Source organism: Sminthopsis crassicaudata, chromosome 3 (genome assembly GCF_048593235.1).
Source record: "Sminthopsis crassicaudata isolate SCR6 chromosome 3, ASM4859323v1, whole genome shotgun sequence".
Lineage (NCBI taxonomy): Eukaryota > Metazoa > Chordata > Mammalia > Dasyuromorphia > Dasyuridae > Sminthopsis > Sminthopsis crassicaudata.
The window spans coordinates 496,945,836-496,969,987 of record NC_133619.1 but is presented as its reverse complement, the minus strand read 5'-3'; the positions used below and the strand labels follow the sequence as shown (position 1 = coordinate 496,969,987).

The 24,152-nt window shown below is 36.7% G+C and overlaps 1 protein-coding gene across 12 annotated transcripts in view; it reads right to left on the bottom strand.

Moving 5' to 3' along the window:
- Nucleotides 1-10,631: 10,631 nt before the first annotated feature.
- Nucleotides 10,632-24,152, bottom strand: part of ARHGAP32 (Rho GTPase activating protein 32) — a 369,190-nt gene continuing 355,669 nt past the window's right edge. For all 12 annotated transcript variants that reach the window (XM_074303813.1, XM_074303810.1, XM_074303812.1 and 9 more), the window contains 5 exons: nucleotides 23,906-24,051; nucleotides 21,949-22,020; nucleotides 19,982-20,854; nucleotides 18,386-19,362; nucleotides 10,632-16,896 (listed from right to left, as the gene is read on the bottom strand). In XM_074303813.1, coding sequence (XP_074159914.1) covers nucleotides 14,635-16,896; nucleotides 18,386-19,362; nucleotides 19,982-20,854; nucleotides 21,949-22,020; nucleotides 23,906-24,051 — 4,330 coding nt within the window. In that variant the 3' untranslated portion in view covers nucleotides 10,632-14,634. The remainder of the gene's footprint in view (nucleotides 16,897-18,385; nucleotides 19,363-19,981; nucleotides 20,855-21,948; nucleotides 22,021-23,905; nucleotides 24,052-24,152) is intronic.

The following is a 24,152-nucleotide window of genomic DNA, read 5'->3' as shown; positions in this document are numbered from 1 at the left end:
TTGATAACTGAATGGTTGGATCTTTCACAATTCCACCAACAATGTATCAGTGTCCCAGTTTTCCCACATCCCCTCCAACATTCATCATTATCTTTTCCTATCATCTTAGACGATCTGAGAGGTAGATAGTGGTATCTCAGAGTTGTCTTAATTTGCATTTCTCTGATTAATAATGACTTGGAGCACCTTTTCATATGGCTAGAAATAGTTTCGATTTCTCCATCTGAAAATTATCTGTTCACATCATTTGACCATTTATCAATTGGATAATGGCTTGATATCTTTAAGAGTAAATTCTCTATATATTTTGGAAATGAGGCCTTTATCTGAACCTTTATCTATAAAAATGTTTTCCCAGTTTATTGCTTCTCTTTTAATCTTGTCTTTGTTAGCTTTGTTTGTACAAAAACTTTTTAACTTAATATAATCAAAATTTTCTATTATGACCTCTAATTCTTCTTTGAACACAAATTCCTTCCTCCTACACAGGTCTGAGAGGTAAACTATTCCATGTTCTTCTAATTTATTTATAATCTCATTCTTTATGCCTAGACCATTAACCCATTTTGACCTTATCTTGGTGTTCGGTGTTAAATGTGGATCAATGACTAGTTTCTGCTATACTAATTTCCAATTTTCCCAGCAGTTTTTGTTAAACAGTGAATTCTTATCCCAAAAGTTGGGGTACTTGGGTTTGTCAAACACTAGATTATTATAGTTATTGACTATTTTGTCCTGTGAACCTAACCTATTTCACTGATCAACTAGTCTATTTCTTAGCCAATACCAAATGGTTTTAGTGATCACTGCTTTATAATATAGTTTTAGATCTGGTACAGCTAGTCCGCCTCCATTTGATTTTTTTTTTTCATTAGTTCCCTTGAAATTCTTGACCTTTTGTTCTTCCAGATGAATTTTGTTGTTATTTTTTCAAGATCATTAAAATAGTTTCTTGGGGGTCTGACTGGTATAGCACTAAATAAATAGTTTAGTTTAGGTAGTATTGTCATTTTTATTATATTCACCCGACCTATCCAAGAGCACTTAATATTTTTCCAATTGTTTAGATCTGACTTCATTTTTATGGAAAGTGTTTTGTAGTTTTGCTCATATAGTTTCTGGCTTTCCCTTGGCAAATAGATTCCCAAATATTTTATACTATCAGAAGTTATTTTAAATGGAATTTGTCTTCATATCTCTAGCTGTTGGATTTTGTTAGTGATATAGAAGAATGCTGATGATTTATGTGGGTTTATTTTGTATCCTGAAACTTTGCTAAAATTCTGAATTATTTCTAATGGCTTTTTAGTAGAATCTCTAGGGTTCTCTAAGTATACTATCATATCATCTGCAAAGAGTGATAATTTGGTTTCCTCATTACCTACTCTAATTCCTTTAATCTCTCTCATTTCTTGTTGCCGAAACTAGCATTTCTAATACAATATTGAATAGTAATGGTGATAATAGGTGATTGTTTCATTCCTGATCTTATTGGGAATGAATGGTTTCAGTTTATCCCCATTACATATGATGCTTACAAATGGTTTTAAATAGATACTACTATTTTAAGGAAAAGTCCATTTATTCCTATACTCTCTAGTGTTTTTTAATAGAAATGGATGTTTGATTTTATCAAATGTTTTTTCTGCATCTATTGAGATGATCATATGTTTTTTGTTAATTTGGTTATTGATATAGTCAATTATACTAATAATTTTCCTAATATTGAACCAACTCTGCATTCCTGGTATAAATCATATTTGGTCAGGGTATATTATCCTGGGGATGATTTTCTGTAATATTTTTGTTAATATTTTCTTTAAAATTTTTGCATCGATGTTCATTAGGGAGATTGGTCTATAATTTTCTTTCTCTGTTTTCATTCTACCTGGTTTAGGTATCAGTACCATGTCTGTGTCATAAAAGGAATTTGGTAGGACTCTTTAATTCTTTATTTTTTCAAATAGTTTATATAACATTGGAGTTAATTGTTCTTTAAATGTTTGGTAGAATTCACATGTAAACCCATCTTGTCCTGGGGATTTTTTCTTAGGGAGTAGATTAATATCAACTTGTTCTATTTCTTTTTCTAAAATGGGACTATTTAAACAATTTACTTCCTCCTCTGTTAATCTGGGCAGCCTATATTTTTGAAGGTAGTCATCCATTTCACTTAGGTTATCAAATTTATTGACATAAAGTTGGGAAAAGTAACTCCTAAGTTCCACTTTATTAGTGGAGATTTCTCCCTTTTCATTTTTAAGGCTAACAATTTGATTTTCCTCTTTCCTTTTTCTAATCAAATTTACCAAGGGTTTATCTATTTTATTGATTTTTTCATAAAAACAACTCTTAATTTTATTTATAAATTCAATAGTTTTTTTTTAAACTTTCAATCTTATTAATCTCTCCTTTTAATTTTAGAATTTCAAGTTTAGTATTTGATTGGGGGTTTTTAATTTGGTCTTTTTTTAGCTTTTTAAGTTGCAAGCCTAATTCATCGATCTTGTCTTTCTCTATTTTATTCAAGTAAGCCTCTAGAGATATAAAATTTCCTCTTATTACTGCTTTGGGTGCATCCCACAAATTTTGGTATGCTGTCTAATTGTAGTCATTCTCTTGGGTGAAATTGTTAATTATGTCTATGATTTGCTGTTTCACCCATTCATTTTATAGGATAACATTATTTAGTTTCGAATTACTTTTTGGTCTATTTTCCCCTAGCTTTTTGTTGAATGTAGTTTTTATTGCATTGTGATATGAAAAGAATGCATTTACTATTTCTGACTTTCTGCATTTAATTTTGATGTCTTTATGTCCTTATAGTCAATTTTTGTATAGGTTCCTTGGACTGCTGAGAAGAAACTGTACTCCTTTCTGTCTCAATTAAATTTTCTCCAAAGATCTATCATACCTAACTTTTCTAATATTCTGTTTACCTCTTTAACTTCTTTTTTATTTGTTTTGTGGTTTGATTTATCTAATATATCAAATGGTTGAGATCTACCACTATTATAATTTTGCTGTCTATTTCTTCTTGCAGCTCTCTTAACTTCTTTAGGAATTTTGATGCTATATCACTTGCTGCATATATGTTTAGTATTGATTGCTTCATTATGTATGCTACCCTTTGGCAAGTTATAGTGCCCTTCCTTATCTCTTTTAATTAGATCAATTTTTGCTTTTGCTTGATCTGAGATCAGGATGGCTATCCTTGGATTTTTTTTTTTTTTGGTTTGTTGTTGTTGTTGTTTGTTTGCTTGCTTGTTTTACTTCACCTGAAGCATAATAGATTCTGCTCCAGCCTTTTACCTTTTTTTTTGTTGTTACTATCTAATTTATTTTATTCTAGCATTTAACAACAGAAAATTAAAAAGGAATCCATAGGTTTTAATAGATTGTCAAAGTGGCCCATCACATATATATATATATATATATATATATATATATATATATATATATATATGCACACAAATATTCCACACATACACAGAAAGATTAAGAACCCCTTTTTCTTTTTTTTTTATTATAGCTTTTTATTTACAAGATATATGTATTGTAATTTTTCAGCATTGGCAATTGCAAAACATTTTGTTCCAATTTTTCCCCTCTTTCTCCCCACCCCCTCCCCAGATGGCAGGTAGACCAATACATGTTAAATATGTTAAAGTATATGTTAAATACAATATATGTATATATGTCCATACAGTTATTTTCCCAGCCTTTTAGCTTTACTCTGTATGTATCACTCTGCTTTAAATGTGTTTCCTCTAAACAATATATTGTAGGATTTTGGCTTTTGATCCAGTCTGCTATCTGCCTCCACTTAATGGGAGAGTTCATCCCATTTACATTTATGGTTAAAACTACTATAAAATACAAAAAAAATTCCAAAATACAAAATTTCCTGTATCTTATTATCTCCAGATTATACTTATCTCTTTCCTTTGCCCTCTACCCCCCTCCCCAGTATTAAACTTGTGAGCACCACTTGCCTCACATAGCTCTCCCTCTTTAGAATCCCTCCCTCCACCATAGAGTCCCTCCCCCTTTTTTATACCTTTCTCTTACTATTTCTGTATTTCCTTCTATTTAGCCTATGCCTTTCCTTTTCCCTTTTCTTCTCCCACTTTTCAATGAGGTGAGAGAAGCTTCTCTATAAACCAAATATGTCAATTATTTTCTCTTTGCGCCAAATCTGATGAGAGTAAGATTCACACAGTGTTCCTCCCCCTCCCTTAATTCCCTTAGATATGATAGGTTTCTTTTGTCTCTTCATGAGATATAATTTCCCTCTTTTTACTTCCACTTTTCCCTTTTTCTGATACAATCCCCTTTCCACTTTTACTTCCCTTTTTAAATATTATAACAGTAAAATCAAATTATACATGAGCTCTTTATGTATGCCTGAAACAAAAATACAGTTCTCAAGAGTTCTTTTTATCTTTTTATGCTTCTCTTGAGTCCTATATTTGGAGGCCAAATTTTTTGTTTATCTGTTTGTTTTTTTTTTTCATTAGAAATAAATGGAATTTACTTCTTTCATTGAATGTCCTTCTCCTTCCCTGGAAGAAAATGTTCAGTTTAGCTGAGTAGTTTATTCTTGGATGCATTCCAAGTTCCTTTGCTTTTCAAAATATCAGATTCCAGGCCCTTCTATCCTTTCATGTGGAGGCTGCTAGATCTTGAGTGACCCTTATTGTGGCATCTTGGTATTTGAATTGTTTTTTCCTGGCTCCTTGCAATATTTTTTTCCTTAGTCTGATAGTTCTGAAATTTAGCCACAATATTCCATGGAGTTTTTTTTAAGGTTCTCTTTCAGAAGGTGTTTGATGAATTCTTTCAATACCTATTTTACCTTCCGATTCTATTACATCTGTGCAGTTCTCTTTGATGATTTCCTGAAAAATAGTGTGTAGGCTCTTTTTTTTCATCATGGATTTCAGGGAGTCCAATAATCCTTAGATTTTCTCTCCTAGATCTATTCTCTAGCTCTGTTGTTTTTCCAAGTAGATATTTAACATTTTTTTCTATTTTTTCATTTTTTTTTTTTTTTTGGTTTTGCTTGACTGATTCTTGCTGTCTCCAAGAATCATTCATTTCCATTTGTTCATTTTTAATGAGCCATTTTCTTCATTAACTTTTTTACTTTTTTTGTATATGTCCAATTGAATTTTTAAATGAATTGTTTTGCTCTATGGAATTTTTTTCCATTTCACTAAATTTTTTTAATGAGTTATTTTCTTTTTCCCATTCACAAATCCTACTTTCCTGGGGGTTCTTTTACCTTTTCCAATTCACATTTCAGGAAGTTGTTTTCTTTTTCCACTTTATCAAATCCTTCTTTTAATGAGTTGTATGTTTTTCCATACTCTCTTGCAGAGCTTCTCTTTCTTTTCCCCATTTTTCTTCTAGCTCTCTTTTAAGATCTTTTATAATTTCTTCTAGGAGAGCCTTGTGTGATGGGGACCAGGTTACATCCCCCTTTGGGGTTTTGTCTGGAGACTGTCTGCTATTAGTCTCCTCAGGATTGAAAACCTGCTCTCTTTCTGTATAGAAGCTATCTATAGTTAGAGCTCACTTTGCTTTTTTTACTCATTTTTTAAAAATCCCTTGGGAGGGTCTGCCTTCAGAACAAGGAGGTTCCCAGCTTCCTCTAGAGAACAGGAATAGATATATGGACAGTAGCTGTCCTGCCAATGGGCTGCAAAGAGCAACTGCACAGCCCTGGGAAGAATCCCCCATCCCCGGCAGAAGTGTGACTGCCCTGGGCAGAACTCTGTGGTCTGTACTGAGTCACTCCCGGTGCTGGGTGAGTCTGGTGAGGTCCTGTTTAACTCTGGGGTTTTGATGTATATTATATCTTTGGCGTTTGTGTAACTTCTCTGCTGATCTATAGCTTTGCAACCAAAGCAGAACAGCCAATACGTGGGAAAATCCTCCCTGCAAATTTTCCACCCATGGAGACAGCCCCCCTCCTGATCCACTCAGTGTGCTAGCCTCTGTATTCTATCTCCCTGCCTGCCCTGGCCTCCTCCCACCCGATCAACACAGACCTTTTCTGGAGATCTTTCAGATTATCTCCTGGTAATTTGTTGTACTCAAAATATTCATGGATTCTACCAGTCAAGCACTATTTCTGAGGTTGAATTTGGTAATCAGTAAGTGAGGGTAGAAGGGAGCTCAGAATGAATGATGTGTCCTCTCCCCAATCTTGGCTCTGTCCCCCTTCATGCTTATCTTTAAAATGATTTTATAAAACTTCTTAGTTTTATATTTATCTCTATACAAATCTTCTCTGTGGCATATGCTCTGAAAGGCGGACAATCTTCAGACTTGGCTTAGTTGCTTTTCACATGGATTGCTACTGAATAAAATGTGGACTGAATTGGAGGGAAAAAAAATACTCTCCTACCTGAAAGGATGGAATAATTAGTGGGGGTGGTTTAAATTGACTCATTCTCAGGGCTCACTCCCTGGCTGCCTCCTCCAAGAAGCCTTTCTTAGTTCTCTTATTTGCTGGTGTTTCCCCATTAATAAAAATTGCCTTGAATTCAGTTTGTATTTGTTTTTATGACTATATGCATACATATTATTTTCCCAGCAGGATGCAAGTTCCTTGAAGGTAGATACTTTATGTCTAGCAATCCCATGCCTTGCACTATTCAGAGCTTAATAAATGCTTCTTGCTTGATGGATTGATTGGAGTCAATTGAGGGGTTGCTGAAACATATTTAGGAACCACTCATGAATTCAAGCCACCTGGCTCAGACTAACTCTGTCCCAGGATAGGGAAAGGGATTTCAGATATGATTGCTGAGCCACTGGCAGGGATATTTAAGGAATTGTGGAGAAATGTAAACAAAAATGAGCAAGGGGGACAAGGAAGATTTTTCAGCTTATAATCCAATGAGCTTGGCATCAATTCCTGGCGAATTCTGTAATGTATTAGTCAAGGAATGGTTTATAAGCATTTAAGGAAGTGGTGATCGCTACAAATCAAGATGCAGTGTTCCAGACTACCTTCATTCAGAGGGGGTCAGGCCAGTCCAACCCTCTTGATTTTGACTAGTATATGAAGCAAATTCAATAGGCATAATAAACCTGGGTCTCAGGTATTGACTAAATATGTAAAAATATCCATATGAGCAACATGAAGAGATCTATATCATGTGTAAAATTAAATGGGGTTGAAATTGATTGGCTCAGTCCAAAAAATGCTCATTATTGAGTTAATTAATCACCTCTAGCTAAAATCCCCCAAGACTATTCTTGAAGCTGCTTCATTCCATATTGTCATTAGTGATTTGGTTGAAGGTATAGATGACTTTTTTTGAAGGTATAGATGACATTTCTATCAGGTTTACACAAGATAAAATACTTAGAGGAATACATATATATATGCATATATATATATGTATATGTATATATATATATAAATTATTTTGTATGTTTTCATGTATATCATATATGTGTATATACATTTTGTATATATATATATACACACACAGATGTATATATATATATATATGCATATATATATATACACATAACTGCCCATGTGCACACATATATGGCTAAGAAAGATGGCTGAAGTGTTTCTACATATGTAGTTCTTCTAAACATATTTCCATAGTTGTTATGCTATGTAAGATAAAATGATCAAAAAGGAAAAAAAAACCTTGAGAAAGGGGAAATAAGCAAAAAAGCCACAAAAAACTGAAAATATATGCTTTGAACCAGATTCAGTCTCCATGGTTCTCTCTCTGGATGCAGATAGCAATTTCTAATCACTTCATTGCTGAGAAGAGCCACATCTGTCACATTTGATCATCACAATTTTCTTGTTGCCACATACAATGCAGCATGTGGAAAAGACATTAGATTTGTTTTACTTGGAGGAAAAAAAGCTAAGACTATAGAGATGGATATTATAAAAAGGTAGAATTTGTATAAACACAAGGAAAAAATTGAGGCAATCAGAAAAATTCTTAAGGAACTTCAAATGAAAGCTGGATGATGTTGAACAAGTTCATTCAACAAGCATTTATTAAGTAACTGCTATATGCTATGTGCTCTTATCATGGCTTTCATTGCATAAGGGATTGGCCTATACAACTCTCGATGATTCTATATTTCTACCCTTTAGGGGGTATTTCTATTTATAGAAACCTCTCTATAAAAATCTGACTGGTCATAAGTTTTCTGTAATATACCCATTGATCTTTAAGCCTACACATAAATTAAAAGCAAAAGCTATTTAAATCTGTGATCTTGATCTGTAACTACTTCCAGTAGTACAGATTATAAATGATCCACATCTTCTCACCTTTCTCAATTCTTGCTTTTATCCTTGCATAAATATCCCACTGGTGACTCATTCAGTGCACAGGTAGGCTTTTTTCTTATTCTTTTAGCATTCCATGGATCAAATGAGATATTTGAAAAACACAACACCTGGATCATGATGGTATTTAACAAATGCTCCCATAAACAAAACTCTTCCCTTTCAGCTGAAAACCCAGGCTTATCCTGTGCCCCATGGCTTCTTTGACTGAACCTGTGATTTCGTCTGTGATGGGAACCCTTAAGGAATTCCTAATACCACTGGAGATCAGTCACTCTTAAAGAACTCTTTAGTGATGCTGAGGAGTGACAGAACTTGCACAGAGCCACAATATCAATTTGTATCAAAAGTATGACTCGAAGCCAGATTCTTCCAATGCTGAGGCTACTACCACCATATTCAAGTCACATCTCTTGTATTCCTCATAGTGAAGGACTTTTCTCAGAACACTGAATCCATGGCAAATCAAGTAGTTTAGAGCATTGGCTAAGCCTCAGGGAACTGAGGCTTGTTCACTTTTGAAAGTTAAAGTCAACAGATAGTTGACACAAATTAGTTCACTTCAATTAGTACCTATTGTGTATAAGTGCTATGGCAGACCAAGGGATGTTATGAAAAGAAGGCTCCTGTTTATAATTTAAAAGTACACTAATCCAAAAATTGGAATGCAAATAAGAATAGGATATAGATCATGAAAAAAATAGAAATTGTGCAAGTCCCAAGCAGGAATGGATTACTTTTAGCTAAAGAGAACAAGATTTGGAGGCCATCCTATCGAATATAGAAAAAAAAAAAATGAATTCAGCCTGCACTGTACCAAACAAGTCTTCCTCTCACCCCTCCCCTGCCACCAACTCCAGCCATCTGCCTTTGTCTTCCATTAATGGGTAATCATAGCCACCCCTTGTGAGGCAGCCCTCTCCCAAGTTCCAGTACTCTCAAATGTCAAGGCTTCATGGGACAGCGAGGTGGCACAGTGGATAAAGCACTGGGCTTCTGAGTCAGAAAGATTAGCTTTGTGACTCTGGGAGTTAGTTGCCATTTGCCTCAGTTTCCTCATCTATAAAACAGAGCTAATTAATAGCATGTACCTTCCAGGGTTGTAGTCAAGTTTAAATGATCCTTGTAGTTAGTGTAGTGCCTGGCACACTGTAAATGTGTGTGGCAATGAATAATGGCCTTTGAGATCTCTTCCAGATCTTCTAAATTTAATTCCCCTTTCATATGATGGCCCATCAAATAGCTGAAGAAGGGTGATTAGGATTTTCTCTCTTACAAGATTGTTTATTTGGCTTCTGAAATTATTATAGATTAGAAATGGCAATTTGAAAGCACCTAGGGACAACTACAGGCAGGTACATTAATTAGCAAAAGAAACTCAGAACTTTATAAGTGGATGAACTCAAAGTTGTGAGAAATAATATGAATAGCAAATCTATCTCTGTAACATAAGTGGCACTTTGAATAGGGTATTGTGTGAATAGGTACTGTATTATAGCTTAGTATTGTAAGAAAATGGTTATAGTCACTGAATCACAAAAAAAAAAAATGGTAGCTTTAAGAAGGCCAGAACATACAAATTGTATTTTAGATTTTTCAACCAAATTATCTAAAATAAAAGAAAATTTTGTTTTTGAAGAGATGACTTTCTCTGCAAACTTATCTAATCAATGTAAACAATTTCCTGAGACTCCCAATATTCAAAGCTTCTATGTGCAGGAACAGTTCTATAGAAGTTTGGATTTGCAGGAAACTTACAAAATCTGAAACTCCTAAGAGTTAATTTCAAAAGTATCTCAATCCCCATAGGAAAGAATGATCAATTCTGACAGAAATTTAGTTTTTGGAGGAACTATACTGGATTTATGGGTTAGGAAGAAACAATACTTGCTGAAATAAGAACAGGGAACATGAGGAAAATAAGGCAGGGGCCTACATAAGTTTCATGTCATAATGAACAAGGCATTTTGCCACAAAGACCAAACTTCATAGCTTCTTTATAGGCATTTAAGTAGGGATTTTGGGATGGGACCCCAAATAACCCACTCCAAGATGGCATATCCATCATGAGGTTATGAGCTGTTTTGGGGTACACTCCAGAAACCTGGACTGACACTGAATTTCTAAGGTTCTCTTTGGAGCAGCTGGAGGATGGGGCCCCAAAACACTCCATCAACTAGAAAATCCCAAGACTGGAAGCCATACCATGCTAATTCCAATTCCTCTTGGTGGATTCTTCCCATCTTTTAACTTGTAGAGAAATAAACACACAGACACAAAGATATCTGTTTTAACCTGAATTATTTCTGTTGACTTGTATATTTGAATTGACCTCAGTGGGACATTTGATTTAAACGACAAGACATTGCAATCGGGATTTTCCCTTTACAGTACAAAACCCCTCCCCAAACCAAAACCAGAACCCCACATCAGCCTTATACAAGGTTGGAAGAAAGTGGTAATCTAAATATTTACATATGGGGCAAAGAATAAGCCACAAAATTATTTACAAAAAAATACATAAGCTTCTCAGCATATATATTTTACACCAGTTCACGAAAATATTAAAACATAAAAATAAGACATTATATAAATTAAAGTTAAAAGAACTCAGAAGTGTGATTCAAAACTTTCTAGGACACTTTTATCATGCGGGTCATGGCGGAAGAACCAAGTTTTCTACTGCATTTAACATAAACTGCAAAACAACCTTATCTCATTCTTTGACCTTAAAAATACAAACAACCTATTCGGGGGGATGGGGAGCTTTTTCCCTTCCCTTGCCCACCTTATGCACTGGCATTTTCATGCACACAGTTAAAATTTATCATACCTGACACTCCTGTAGCACTCGAGACTGAAAAATCACATGCCTCTATTCTTTCTGAAACAACCTTCAAACATTCTTTTACTTTCACTATCATTCATTACACATGTTTCTGAGACAATGCTTTGCCAACATACTAATGGGATGAGCAATAGATATGGGCGAGGATACAGAATGATTCAAATAGTGGATCTACTTGTTCCTTCTGTAACCAAAAGGGAACAATGCATTTTAAGCTGGTAAAACTGTACCCTACTGCCACTCAGAAGATGAAATATTTTGCTCTTTCTTCCCCATTCTTTCAAGTCTTACAAGTGTTCTTTCTTCAAGGAAGCACATTTTCTATTATCTGAGTATTTCCAACCTGACCCCGACTTTTTTTTCCCCACAAAACACTTTGCTTTATGGTAAATATAAAGGGATAAGGGAAGAGATGCATGGAGCATTCTCAGGACAATTGCAGAGAACTTGCATGTTTAAGAAGAAACCAAACACATGATAAAATCAGGCTCAGATGAGAGGAACTAAAAAATAAATGGCACCTTTGAGACTATTTTGAAAATTCTGTAGTTGGACATTCTGAGAAAATTTCTTAGCCAAATCAAATGGAGATGACCACAAATTTAGCCAAGAGGACAAAATGTTAATGATTTCGCTATTAAAAGAATTAAATAACTAGATGATAGGTTTAATGCATAAGGCAGCTCCATTTTTGTTGATGATGATGCCCCATGTCAAAAAAAATTAACTTCAATGCCTTTCCTAGGTTTGTGAAGTCACACCCACAGTGACTTATGCTGAGGTAACTTGGCTCACAGTGATTTGCCATCCAATTTCTACCCCATAGTATTAGCAAAAAAGAGACCATGCAAAGTTCTTCAAATAATTGAAAACATAATTAAGGCTGTGTCTGCATTAGAGAAAACAACTATAGATTCTGTCCAGAGTTCATAGTTTTCATAAATTTAATGATCCTTTGAGTCATTACCTATATCAAACTATTTACCTGTGGGCCTCTAATTAGGAATTTCTCCAAGGAAAAACTTTTTAGCACTTTGTTTTTCTCAGTTTTATGATTCAGAGATGGAAAAAATGCATATATAAAAAATAGATTAAACAGGCTTTTCTTCAATCATTTCCTCCAGGGCATACAATTACTACTAATCATGCAAACCTACTTTATAATAGTCTCCTTTATCACCTCTTCCCTTTCCTCCAATCATCAAGCTATTGATGAAGTATCAATTTAGTATTGCCAATGGGTCAACTAAACAAGGGATAGCTAGGATTAAGAAATCTTAAGATTGGAAATTGAAATTTAGATGACTGGTTGATGTCAATCACTTTAAGTCATATGGGAGTATTCTATAAAGCTCCTTATTGTTAGAATATACTTTGAGTAGAGATTGTTTCATTCTTGAATGTATATCCCAGTACCTATAGGTGCCTGGGACATTGCTGGTGCTTAATAAATGCTTATTGATTATCATGAAGATAAAGATTTTTTCCTAAACAAGTTGGATCTATGCATTTGGTAAAACTACATGAACTTTCACAGGCCAATTACATGCAAAAAAAAAATCAGTTGCTTCCCAATTTCTACTGTAGACACACCCCTAAATATTTAGACCACTGCTGTTGAAGTAGCTATGACCAAAGCTGGGAGATCAAAAAAGAAAACTTTGGAGAAGGTTACCACCCCCCCCCAAAAAAAGCCAATAAACAAACAAAAAGGATGATTCTTTTATGACATGATAGTTAAATCTTTTGTTACTTAATCATTGAAAATTGCAATGATATGATGTTCTGAGTCAAAGATGAAATGATGTGAGCCCTTATATTTGTGATTTCACAGCAATGATAGCAGCATGATTTTAGCCTCATGAACACTTCATTTGCTTTTTTTCATTGTTTACTAAATGAAACTCACTCTGAGTTTATTTTTTTAAAAAGTCAGAGAAATTCTCATCGACTAAATTTAGATTCTCCAACTGTTTTCACCAAATTGACCATTTAAAAGATGTTAATGCCTAAAACTTAAGCATTAGTAAACCTTGTATGATGAAATGTCAAAATATGTTCTTTTAGAAATAAACAACTGTACCACTACCCCGGTAGAGCTGTGAAGAGAGGAAATAGAGAAAAAGAAAACTATTTGGCTGGAAAGAGCTGTCAATTATTCCTACTATGATAAGGAATTCATGTGAATTATTAAAAACAGAGTTTTGGGGACTAATTATACAGAACGTTTCTACAGAGTTACAAAGTGATGTACCTGAAATGCTGGTGTGAATGACAATTACAATAAAACAGTGATCCCACTAAATACACAGTGAACTAAGAACATGTATTTACTCAGTACTTACATGGTACCTACACAGAGTTCCACAGGAGGATGATATGGTACAGTGTACTAAGCAGTTATTATAATAGCTTACATGTTCCCATAAATAACTGGTACCTACATTAAGAATTTCCAGGTAACCCACACTCTGGTTTAGAAACAAAAATTAACACAAATTTGTAAATTAGGGTATGTTCACTGTGTTTATCCAGCCAAACCATGCTGCTGTATTTTCCATGACAGTGTTATGAAATGTTTATACTAGAAATTACAATTTACCAAGATTTTTTATAAAAACTCAATGGTAGTAAGCACATTAAAAAAACTAACAGTTCCTGATGCTCACTAAGCCACAAAAACAAAGAGGATTTTTCCTTCTTTCATTTAGAAGCTTTATTGTTATTCTAATGAAAAATCCTTTATGAATTTATGAAGGTAATTAATAGAACTGTGAAAAAATAGTTTTCACAGGGCACTGAGAATAACATTTTTTAAAATATTCTCAGGCTGAGGGGACAAAAATTTCTTAAATGCTTAAATTTATTTAATATTAACTGTTTCCTAATTAATATTAATAATTTTCTGACTTTAATTTAGTATACCTGTCTCCTGGAAGAGAGGGGTGATTAGGTGAAAATGACCCAATATTCTGGGAATGTCACAGTATTTACTGGGTTAAAGTTAAATAGGAAACCAAAAGTAGAAGTAAAATCCTACCAGCAATAATGGAGATTTTCCCATACTATGCATATCAAGTACCAAGAAAACAATGACAATGTTAATTTTATTTAAAAAGCAGCAGCAGCCCCCAATTTCATTCTAAGTTGCCTTCTCTGATGAATTTGGTCTGTGACTAAATTCTTTGCCATATATTCAAAATGAAGCTCTCCACAATCATTCAGGTCCTCCTTTAAATAATACACACAACAGAGTCTGTGGATGAGGGATATGGTGATAAGGAAGGAGAAAAGATGATAGTTTGTTTCCTTTTCTTATTGGGATATTTTGGTTGTTTTTTTTTAATTTTTTGTGTATTTTTTAATCTTTTTGGTCGTTGAAAAAATAAAACAGTCCACTGTCCAGCAGAGGCTGCTTTAACTCTATTGTTCCCAGGGCTCATTCTGCATGGATTTGTGTTTCAGGATTCTGCAAGGACAACTCTGTGGAAAGGAAAGCCCCTTGACCCAGAGCTGTGGCATATGTCCTATTTTGTGGATGGGGAAAACCAGGAGCTATGAATGTACCCATTCCTCCTCCTCCTCCAAAACCTCCCCGCTGATGCTGAGACATGGGGTGATACTCATCCAAATTCTCATACTGAGATAACACAGTCATATTACTTTGGCGCTTGCCATGGGTTTGGTACTGGTACAGGAGACTGGGGGGGTCCCTCTCCATACTTTGTGTATGATGGAGTTTCAGACTGTGACTTCGCTCTGGCTTAGGTGGAGGAACGGGCTGCACAGGATGTTCTTCTTCCTTATAGCAGTCTCTTGAGAGTTTCTCTGGGGCAGGAGGCTGCCGCATACGTGGCCGCTCTAGATCTTCAGAGGCCCTCACATCCTTGTGGTTCAATCTCAATGTCTCCTGGCCTACTGTACTATATTTTCCTCCAGCAAGATGATAGCTAACTGGTTCAGAAGTGTCTGGGATGCCTTTGGTCCCATAATCTAACTGACCAGTTCCTGGAGGATAAGGAGGCCCATTTTTTGATTCACATAACTGCCTATGGCTTACTTCCTGGTGTGCCCTGTGCTCAGAAGCATTAGAGCTCATGTCATGGATTTTTCTGTTCCTGAGGCTGCTTTGCTTCAGAGGGAGAGACGGCTTCTCTGACTGCCCATTGCCATAGCCACCATGGTAATGGGCTCTGTCTAACTCTGGCTCAGGATGCTTTTTATAGAAGCGGTCATCTCCCTCTGGGGTAACTGCCTTGGTGGGATATCTCCCTTCTTTCCCTTCTGCCACTGAAAGAAGTCCAGTTTTCCCAGGATCTGATTTACTCCGTAGATGGATGACATAAATCCCACCCATGTCATCCTGCACAGCAGGGGTCATGTTGTCATACTGGGACATAACCGGCCCTTTAACCTTTTGCCGGGCTCGGCTCTCCCGTCGGATGGACTGCATGCGGTATTTTTCCATGTCTTCCAGGTCCCATGAAGTGTACATATGTTTCACATCAGCTGCTGAAGTCACATTGATAAGATTGTGTTCATTCCCAGAAAGGTAGCCCACGATGTTTCCCTGGGGACGAGGGGGCAGACCAGGGTAACGGTACAAGCTCTTTCCCTGAAGCCTGGGATTGTAGAAATTGAAATCACGGTTGGGCATGCGATGCAGTGGCCTCAACTGTACCGTGCTGTAAGCATCCACATCATAGAAGGGGCCATCTGAACTATAATAGGGACCAGAAGAACTTGAGTAAGGGCTGTACCGGTAGTGAACTCTGCCGTTCTCAAAGTAAGGCTGTAGCTGAGTTACGTGGTAATCTGAACGGGCCTGGGAGGACTGATATGGCTTATATTGGTAAAGGGGTCTTGGGCAATAGGATGGCTCATCATCTGGGGGTACTTCTGTCCGAGAAATGGGGACAGAACGGATCATAGAAGATGGAGGGGCATGTAAGGACTGTACTCTGCGGATAGTGGGGTACGGAGGAATGTCTTCAGGATAACAAGCACTCCGAAGGGATGGGCTTACTGAGGATACATACTCGACCCGGCTGCATGGCTTGGAGTGGTACCCGGATGAGTTTTTCCCGGGGGGTATATATGTATTATAACGTGGACCCATGCAACTTGGTGTCTCTGATCTGGAACCATAGACTTGGTGCTGCTCGGGTTTATGGTGGTGCGAGGGGATACTCTGCGGACGATACTGACAGGCTGAAGCTAAGCCGAGGTGCAGACAGTTTTCTGCTCCGACAGAGTCAGCTGTGATATCGGGCCTCATGTAAGTGGGGTAAGTTGTTTTCTGAGAGGTGTGCTTCGGCTGAGGGACAGGAGGTGGTGGAGGCAGAGCATCATCCATGGAAGCTGATGAAGCGACAATGAAGGCATGGTAATTGGAAGCACTGGCTGCATCTGGATTACCAGAGTGTATGGCCGCAGCAATCTTACTATCCATCGTCCTCGTGGGTGGGATTGGCAGGGTGAAGCCTTGGGAGGCGTGCACAGGAACAGACTCAGAACGCAGGTGGAGAGGGGGGGCCCTTGTCCCCTCCCAGACCTTCTCAGGAATGCTTGGGGGGACGGCAGAAGCATAGGTGGCACATCGAGTGGTAGTACTACCACTACCATCACAGGTAAAGATGGAGGATGGTTCTGCTCCTCTGATCTCAGGTGGCTTCTCTGGAGCTGAAGCTACTCCACGCACCTGTTAAGAGAAAACAAATATGGGTTATTTACTTTTGTTTTCTTTGCTCCTTTCTATAGACCAAGATATAGAGTCAACCATAATCATATATTTAACTGAACTACCTATCAAGTAACCCTTGGCAACAAAAGGAGCCTTTCCTTCAATTAGATTTCCTGCTGCTCTTGTTTTCTTACCTGTAGAATTACTTTAACCTTGCTGATTTCTCCACTATAAATATATTCCTGCCCTATTACTAACTAACGTATGTTTATTAATCTTCATTGGCCTAGACGCCAATATATCTTTCTGCAGATATAATGTGGTCGAACTATCAAGAAAAATTCACAGATGGTGGCTGACCACTTTGCATGCCGGATCAGTTTACAGGAAGAAAAAATAACAAAATCTACATCAATGGCAGAACTTGCCTCTACCCTGAGAGTTACTTCACCTTGATGGCAGAACGTAGATCTAACCACATGACTAGTATTGTAAGGTAGAGATGGGAATTCTAAAACTGGCATCCTCCTCTGTGAACCAGAAATCCAGGTCCTTTTTGCTCACACTCAGGATTACAACATGATACCACCAAAGGAAGGAAGTATAAAAATCAGCTAATTCAACTCTATTATTTTACATAAAAGAAAACTGAGGCTCAGAGTGGTGAGGCGGCCTGTTCAAGGACATCCATACCCCCAAGTTGTAGGTAAGTGAAGCAGGACCTTAATTCAAGTTACTTCAACTCTCATTCCTTCACACTTCAACTGTGCTATAAGGCCTATTCCAGCAGACAGTAAGAAACCAACAGTGCTTAGAATAAAAAATCATCTAGATTTTGACTTTAGTACCCCTTATACAATATTCATTCTCTCAAGATAGTAAGTGCTTGTGATCCAAGCTACTAGTTAAAGTTTTTAAAATGTTTCTAGTAGTGTTAATTCTATGAGTTTTTTTACATTTTTCTAGTGACTGATAGATAGGAATTATAAAATGTCTTATTCACATATAAGAAATCTGTTATCCTATTTTTTTGGTAGTTGTAATTGAGGCACAGAGGTTAAATGACTTGCCCAAAGTCACAGTCAGTCAGTGGTGGACATAAACAAAGAACTTGTAAACCCTGATACCTAAAGTCCAGTTTGACTCAACAGACCATGCTTCCTTTGAGTTACTATTCAGTGAAGGACCTGAACAGCCTAGGAAGAAAAGGGAGAAGACAAAATCAAGCTACAGTGATTTGGTAATAATGCTGTCTTGCTCCATTCCCAAAGCAAAACCAACAGAAAGCTAGCTACCAAACAGCACCAAATCAAACTGCTTGAGAAATCACTCAATATAGGAATTACCAAAAAAATTCCAATCTGAAATATACACTACTTTCAGATGCATTCCATAGAATTCAAATGTATATAATCATACCTGAGCAAAATGGCTCATCACACCTGTTAGAAATAGACATACCTTTGGAAAAGGTACATTCCACATCACTTTCCCTCCCTCTTCTTACCTTGTGGGAATTATTTAGTCCTACACCAGTTGCTGCTGGTACCTGTCCCACTAAGAGCTGCTGCTCTGCTGGTCTCTGAGAAGAATGGGATAGAGGAGGACGGTTAGCTCTATGGGTACGCTGAAGGGTGGTGACAAGGTCAGCAGAAGACAGAGGCTGTCCAACCATATCCCAGTTAGTTTCCCTGGTGTTTGTTTCACTTGGTGCTGGAGTATGCATGTAAGCCGCTGGAGCAGGAGTGGCTTTGTCTGCAGGGTCCTCAGGAGGAGGGTGGATTTTGTCCACAGGCAAACTGACAGTTGGGGTTACCTTTTCTTCAGGTTCTGAGGAAAGTTGGGATTTATCTGCGGCTGTATCCAGAGGAGAAAGAAGATCTTCACTGGAGAAGTGGATATGAGGCTCATCTTGGTTCCCAAAAGAAACAGTTCGAATATTGGTCTTCCCTGGATTCTCATGCAAATGAATAAGATTATCAGTCTTGTCAGAGTCATCTAATGTTGCCATGGGAATTTCAACCTTTTCTGGGTCTCCAGAAAAACAGGTCGTGTGGGACTGATTCACTGGCGAACCAAGTGAGTGGTATGGCTGCTCCTCAGATTCAAATGGAATTGTCTTGGAGTGATCCTCAATCACTGCTATACCCAGCTTAAGCTGGTCATGGTTTCCAGATGGAGTGTTTTGGAGATGAAGCTGTTCTGATGGCATGCTAGAATGGAAACAGGTCTTATCTAAAGGAAAACTACTAAAAGAACCGCACTGTTTATCTTCTGGTATTGCTGCTGTAGTGTCTTCATAATTTGGACAAGCAGCATGTGAATTCCCTGGTTTCTTCAATGACTGAGTTGAAGCTTGCTGGGCAGACTCGGCCAATGCTAAGGCCAGCATACGTGCGGCATTTTTTGGAGGCGGTGGTGGTGGGATAAGAGAGACTGAACTGACAGGAACGAGATCCTGAGGGGAGTCATGGGCAACTGCTCCTAGTAGGAAATTGGGAAAAAAAATAAGAGTGAAAAGGTAGTCTATGTTATCCTGCATGGACAACAAAATATTCCCCCTCTGACCAAAAAAAAACAAAAAACAAAACCAGGAGCTTTCCACATTTCATCATAGCCATCCTTGATCTTCTGTCCCACATGCAAAAGCTGTAGAAAATACAGCTGATTCAGAAGGAAAACTAAAATTGTCCAGAGGTCTCAATTTCCTCTTGGATTCTACAGAGACAGAAAGCAGAGAAGGCAGATAACCTCCCCTGGCTTAAAAAAGAATAATCAGAAAACAAGTTTTGGGGCTCTCAAAGTCCCTTCAGATGCTGGAAAATTGTTACTAAAAAGTCTTATACGTGAATCAAGAACTACAAAGTTGTGCAAAAATTATCCTTGAATTTTAACCGTCCAAAGACACTAAACACAACCTTGAGTCTTTGATGAGAGGCTGTTGGCTCTCAGGAGTTTTATTAGGACTCAAGTCATTGGCAAAACCCTGAAAAGCAAGCTCTCTGAAGTTTATTTCCCTTTTTTATTTTTAAAGGCACAGGTGGCATAATGTATTGTAAGTCTCTTTGAACTTAAAGAAAGAATGGAGGAAAACCAACAGTACCTGTCTGAGGCTGTCCAGAAGATACAGCCTTACTCTGGCCGCTGGAGATGACCTGTTCCACTTTCCCTGGCAATTCTACTGCCTCAGCAGCTGCCTGGTCCAAAGGCTGGACTTCGGGCTGGCATACTTCTCGTGAATCTGTCTCATTTGTTCTCATCATTACTACCTGAGTGGGGGACCTATTAATGATGTCACTTTCAAAGCCCTTACTCCAGGTTGGGGAAGATGCATTCTGTGATGCTGAGTTTGGAACTGTGCCAATGACTTCAGACACTCGACTGGGAACAGTCACAGAGATTGGCTCTGATATGTTGATAGAGGGTGATTTACTTAATTTTCGTCCTATTTTTGGAGAAAAAGCATAAACAACCTTCTCTGTAAATGAGGATGGCTTGGATGCTTTGTCTTCAGGTGGGCTTAAATCCAGGGTAAAGAATGGACTTAATTTCTCCTGAAGTGGAGAGACAGGTTCAGAGCTGGTAGTACTGCCAGGAGTCTGAGACTGACTTCCTGCCTCTGCTTCCTTTTTACTGATGCTTGGCTTGTCCTTAGAAAATCCCATGGAATCTAAGATGGAGGCAGTACTTTCCAAGCACTCTGATTCAGCCTTGGGAGGACTACACTGAAATGACATGGGATCAAAATCCAAGCTGGCTACTCCAATGTCTGGTGGGCTTAAGTCAACATCCTCAGTCAAATGAGGGGACATGAGGGCTGGAATATGTAAGAGTCCTTCTTCCTCTTCACTTTCATTGTCATGGGGTAGATTATCATAGGAATTACATCGGTTTCCAAGCATTTCTCCATTAAAAGAGGCAGACAATGCATCACTGCTAGATCGTGGTCTCCTGGGTCGGAAAAGTTTTGAATCACCTGGTAATAAATAATAATATCCAATAATTAATGTCACAGATATACACCATCAAGAGTAGTCATCTACCAACCAGAATAATTTTGCTAAAAGGAGGAAAAATATGTGCCATTTTTCTTTCTGATTATAGCCAGTGAATACATATAGACCATGTAGTACTGAAAGAATATAATCCAAAAAGCAAATGTGGAATACCAAACAACTGCAGATTTGAGATGAGCGAGGCAAGGCAGGAAGGTAAAATTTGATGGATGGGGTAAGAGCTGGACAAAAAACTCCTGGGTCTGATTGCTAATTTTACCACTGACTTAATTTGTGACTTTGGGCAAGTTCCCTTTTTTCTTTATGCCTCAGGCCAATTACTCACTCACCTCACATGGAAATGTGAGAAGCTAAGTACAAAGATACCATTTTTGTACATGATAATTTCAAATGCATATAATGACAACAAAACTTTTTCTCACATGATAGGATTAGGTTTTATATTGAAGTAAATAAAATATTACTTTATTTTGGAGGGGGGAAGGAACAAGAAAAGGTCTAGAACCCCCATTTATGCTCTTAACCTTTAAATTCCCTAAACACTGACTTTTAGTAGTATTAAATTCTTTAAAACAACATTATGCAAAGGATAAATGATATTAACTACTTTCCTCATTTATTAAAAAAACAAACAAAGAAACAAAAACATCAAAGCAGAGTTTTGGACCATTGATCTCTGAAATCTTCAACTTCGAGATCTATGATTCTAATTAGATTAGTTACTGATTTTTTCTTTCATGTAGAGTGATAATCATTTAATGAATAGTACTATCTCCATACAGTGAAATTTAACAAACATACTATTTTACATCGTCTTGATCAAGTATTATTACCAAATGTAAACTACTTAAATTGTGTATGTACAAAAGCAAGAGCAAAACGTGAGACAACTTCATCTGAACAAATATAAACAGAATACTTAATAAGACAATAGCTCAAATGATATGACTGATATTCAAAAGTAAAGACATGCTACTGTCTTAAAAAAAAATATATATATATATATATGTATGTATATATGTATATAGTAGATTACTGGAGCTTTCATTCTTACCGTCAACTGCATGAAGAGAAGTAAGAGACTCTTCACTTTTAGCTGAGCGAAGGGTTCCTTCTGTCCTGCTCCCTAAAGAATCAAAACCAAAGCACATTTTTATTATTCATTATCTACATATTTCATAAAAAGGAACATCATTTTTTTTATTAACATGGTTTTAAATTAATGAATGTCAAGGCTATTCAGTAGTTTTTCATATGTTCAAATTTAGCAATAATTGTCTAATACTATCTTATATTGTTGTCTATTTACTTTATACTTATACATTTTATCTTTCTGAAAGATTGTATATATCTTAAGGACAAGAATTATTTCTTTTCTGTTTCTCAAACCAGTGGTACAAAAAAGCAGTCATCAAATATTTGCTCGATTGAATATATGGCATCTCCAAAGCTCTCTCTCCCTCCTAAATGAATATATTTGCTAAGGTTAGTTGAGAAGGTTTGTATGCTTGGAATTGTTTTTCTAGTGATTCTTTTATACTGATCCATTTAAATATTTTTACCAATAAGCCAATTAGCCACAAAGATGTATGTTTTTTAAGAAGGTAATGCTGTATAACTAAAAAAGTTTATGCAATTAGATATCATATTAGATATCATATTCTATAAAATTCAAAGACAGGCTAAGTACTAAGGTATTCTTCAAAACACAAAGATGTCATTCACTACAAAAAAAGTATTAAAATTAATGCAAAGCATTTGAAAGTTACATATATCTGATTACAAATGTTATATATTAATACTAATTTATGTAAAACAATTTCCTTTATGCCTTTCTTTGAATTATATTACTGCTAGTTTTTAGAGTAACTTCTGTATATGTAGTCCAAGACGTTATAATAGCAGAGCTCAACTATATGTAAAATGTAAATGACATCTATATTGTGTGATAATGTGTTCAGATAATATGCTACCCCAAAAGAAACAAACTTTTTACATTGTGTGTTCCTAATCTCTAAATGCACATATTCCCAATTTGGATACATTTATTTATTTTTGTTAAGTTTTAAGTAGGATGTTCTAACAATTGCATACATTATCAAACTTCCAATAAATTAGAAAATTTTAAAATATAAGACAAAATGAAATAATATTTAGTCCTAGACCCAACAGAGATCCACAGGAGTCTATTGGATAAGGGAGTAACAAAGTCAGACATACTTTAGGAATATCTTAGCTATGCAGACAACGAATTACAGACGGGACAGAACTGGGGTAGGTAGATCAAACAGGCTATTACAGTAAACCACCATGGGGAGGCAATGAGGGCCTGAACTAGACTAGTGGCTGTGTAAGTAAGAGAGAAAGGGACAGAGGCCAGAGATATTGCAGGGAGAAACAATAAGATCTGGTAAATGAATGTGTAGGTAAGCTAAGGATGACATTAAGGTTGCAAAGCTGGATGGCAGTATTCTTAATATTAACAGGAAAATTCAAAGATAATACAATGAGATCTACAAATGGAGAATGCAATCCATCTATCTAAAACCAAAAAGGTAACCCTTAAACTATACTATCTTAAAAGCAAAAGAGAGAGGGCATAGGATTCTTCCTCAGAATCACCCTGGAGTCATGGAGAGCCCACTTGTTGAAGAGTAACTGCTACAGCTATGAGATAAACTGGGGACAGAGTATTAAGGAACTTTGACTATACATCTGCTGCAGATGCTAGTTAAATCATAACAGTTCCCGGGGGCCAATGACAGGAGAGAGCTGTGTGAGAGACAGATAATGTATGAAGAATGCAATGTAGTTGTCTTAGACCCCAAACCACAATTTGCCAACATCAAGACAAGAGAAGGAACTCATAACATTCTAATTGGTTAATAAAACATCCACTGGGGTCATGCCATGTGTCTCCTTGTGCTAAGGTCACAGTCCTGATTCGGATGAGCACTGACCTTGAGTAAAGAAGAAAAATTCTGATGTGAGCTCCAATGGAGAGCACTCACCTTTCAGAGCCATTGCTTTCATCTCTGAAGGTTCACTCTCATTACGCTGAAGTTTCCGTTTAGAAACAGATGATGATTTCCCTAAATTGAAAAAGGAACGCCAACTGCCCACAGGAGATTTCTTCATTTTATTTGGGGGCCTTTTTCTAAGACAATGAAGAGAAAAATATCAATGCCAAGATACCCAAGAACCAAATTATTACAAGAAAATAAGAAACATGGGAAATACAAGAAGCTTGGAAAATGT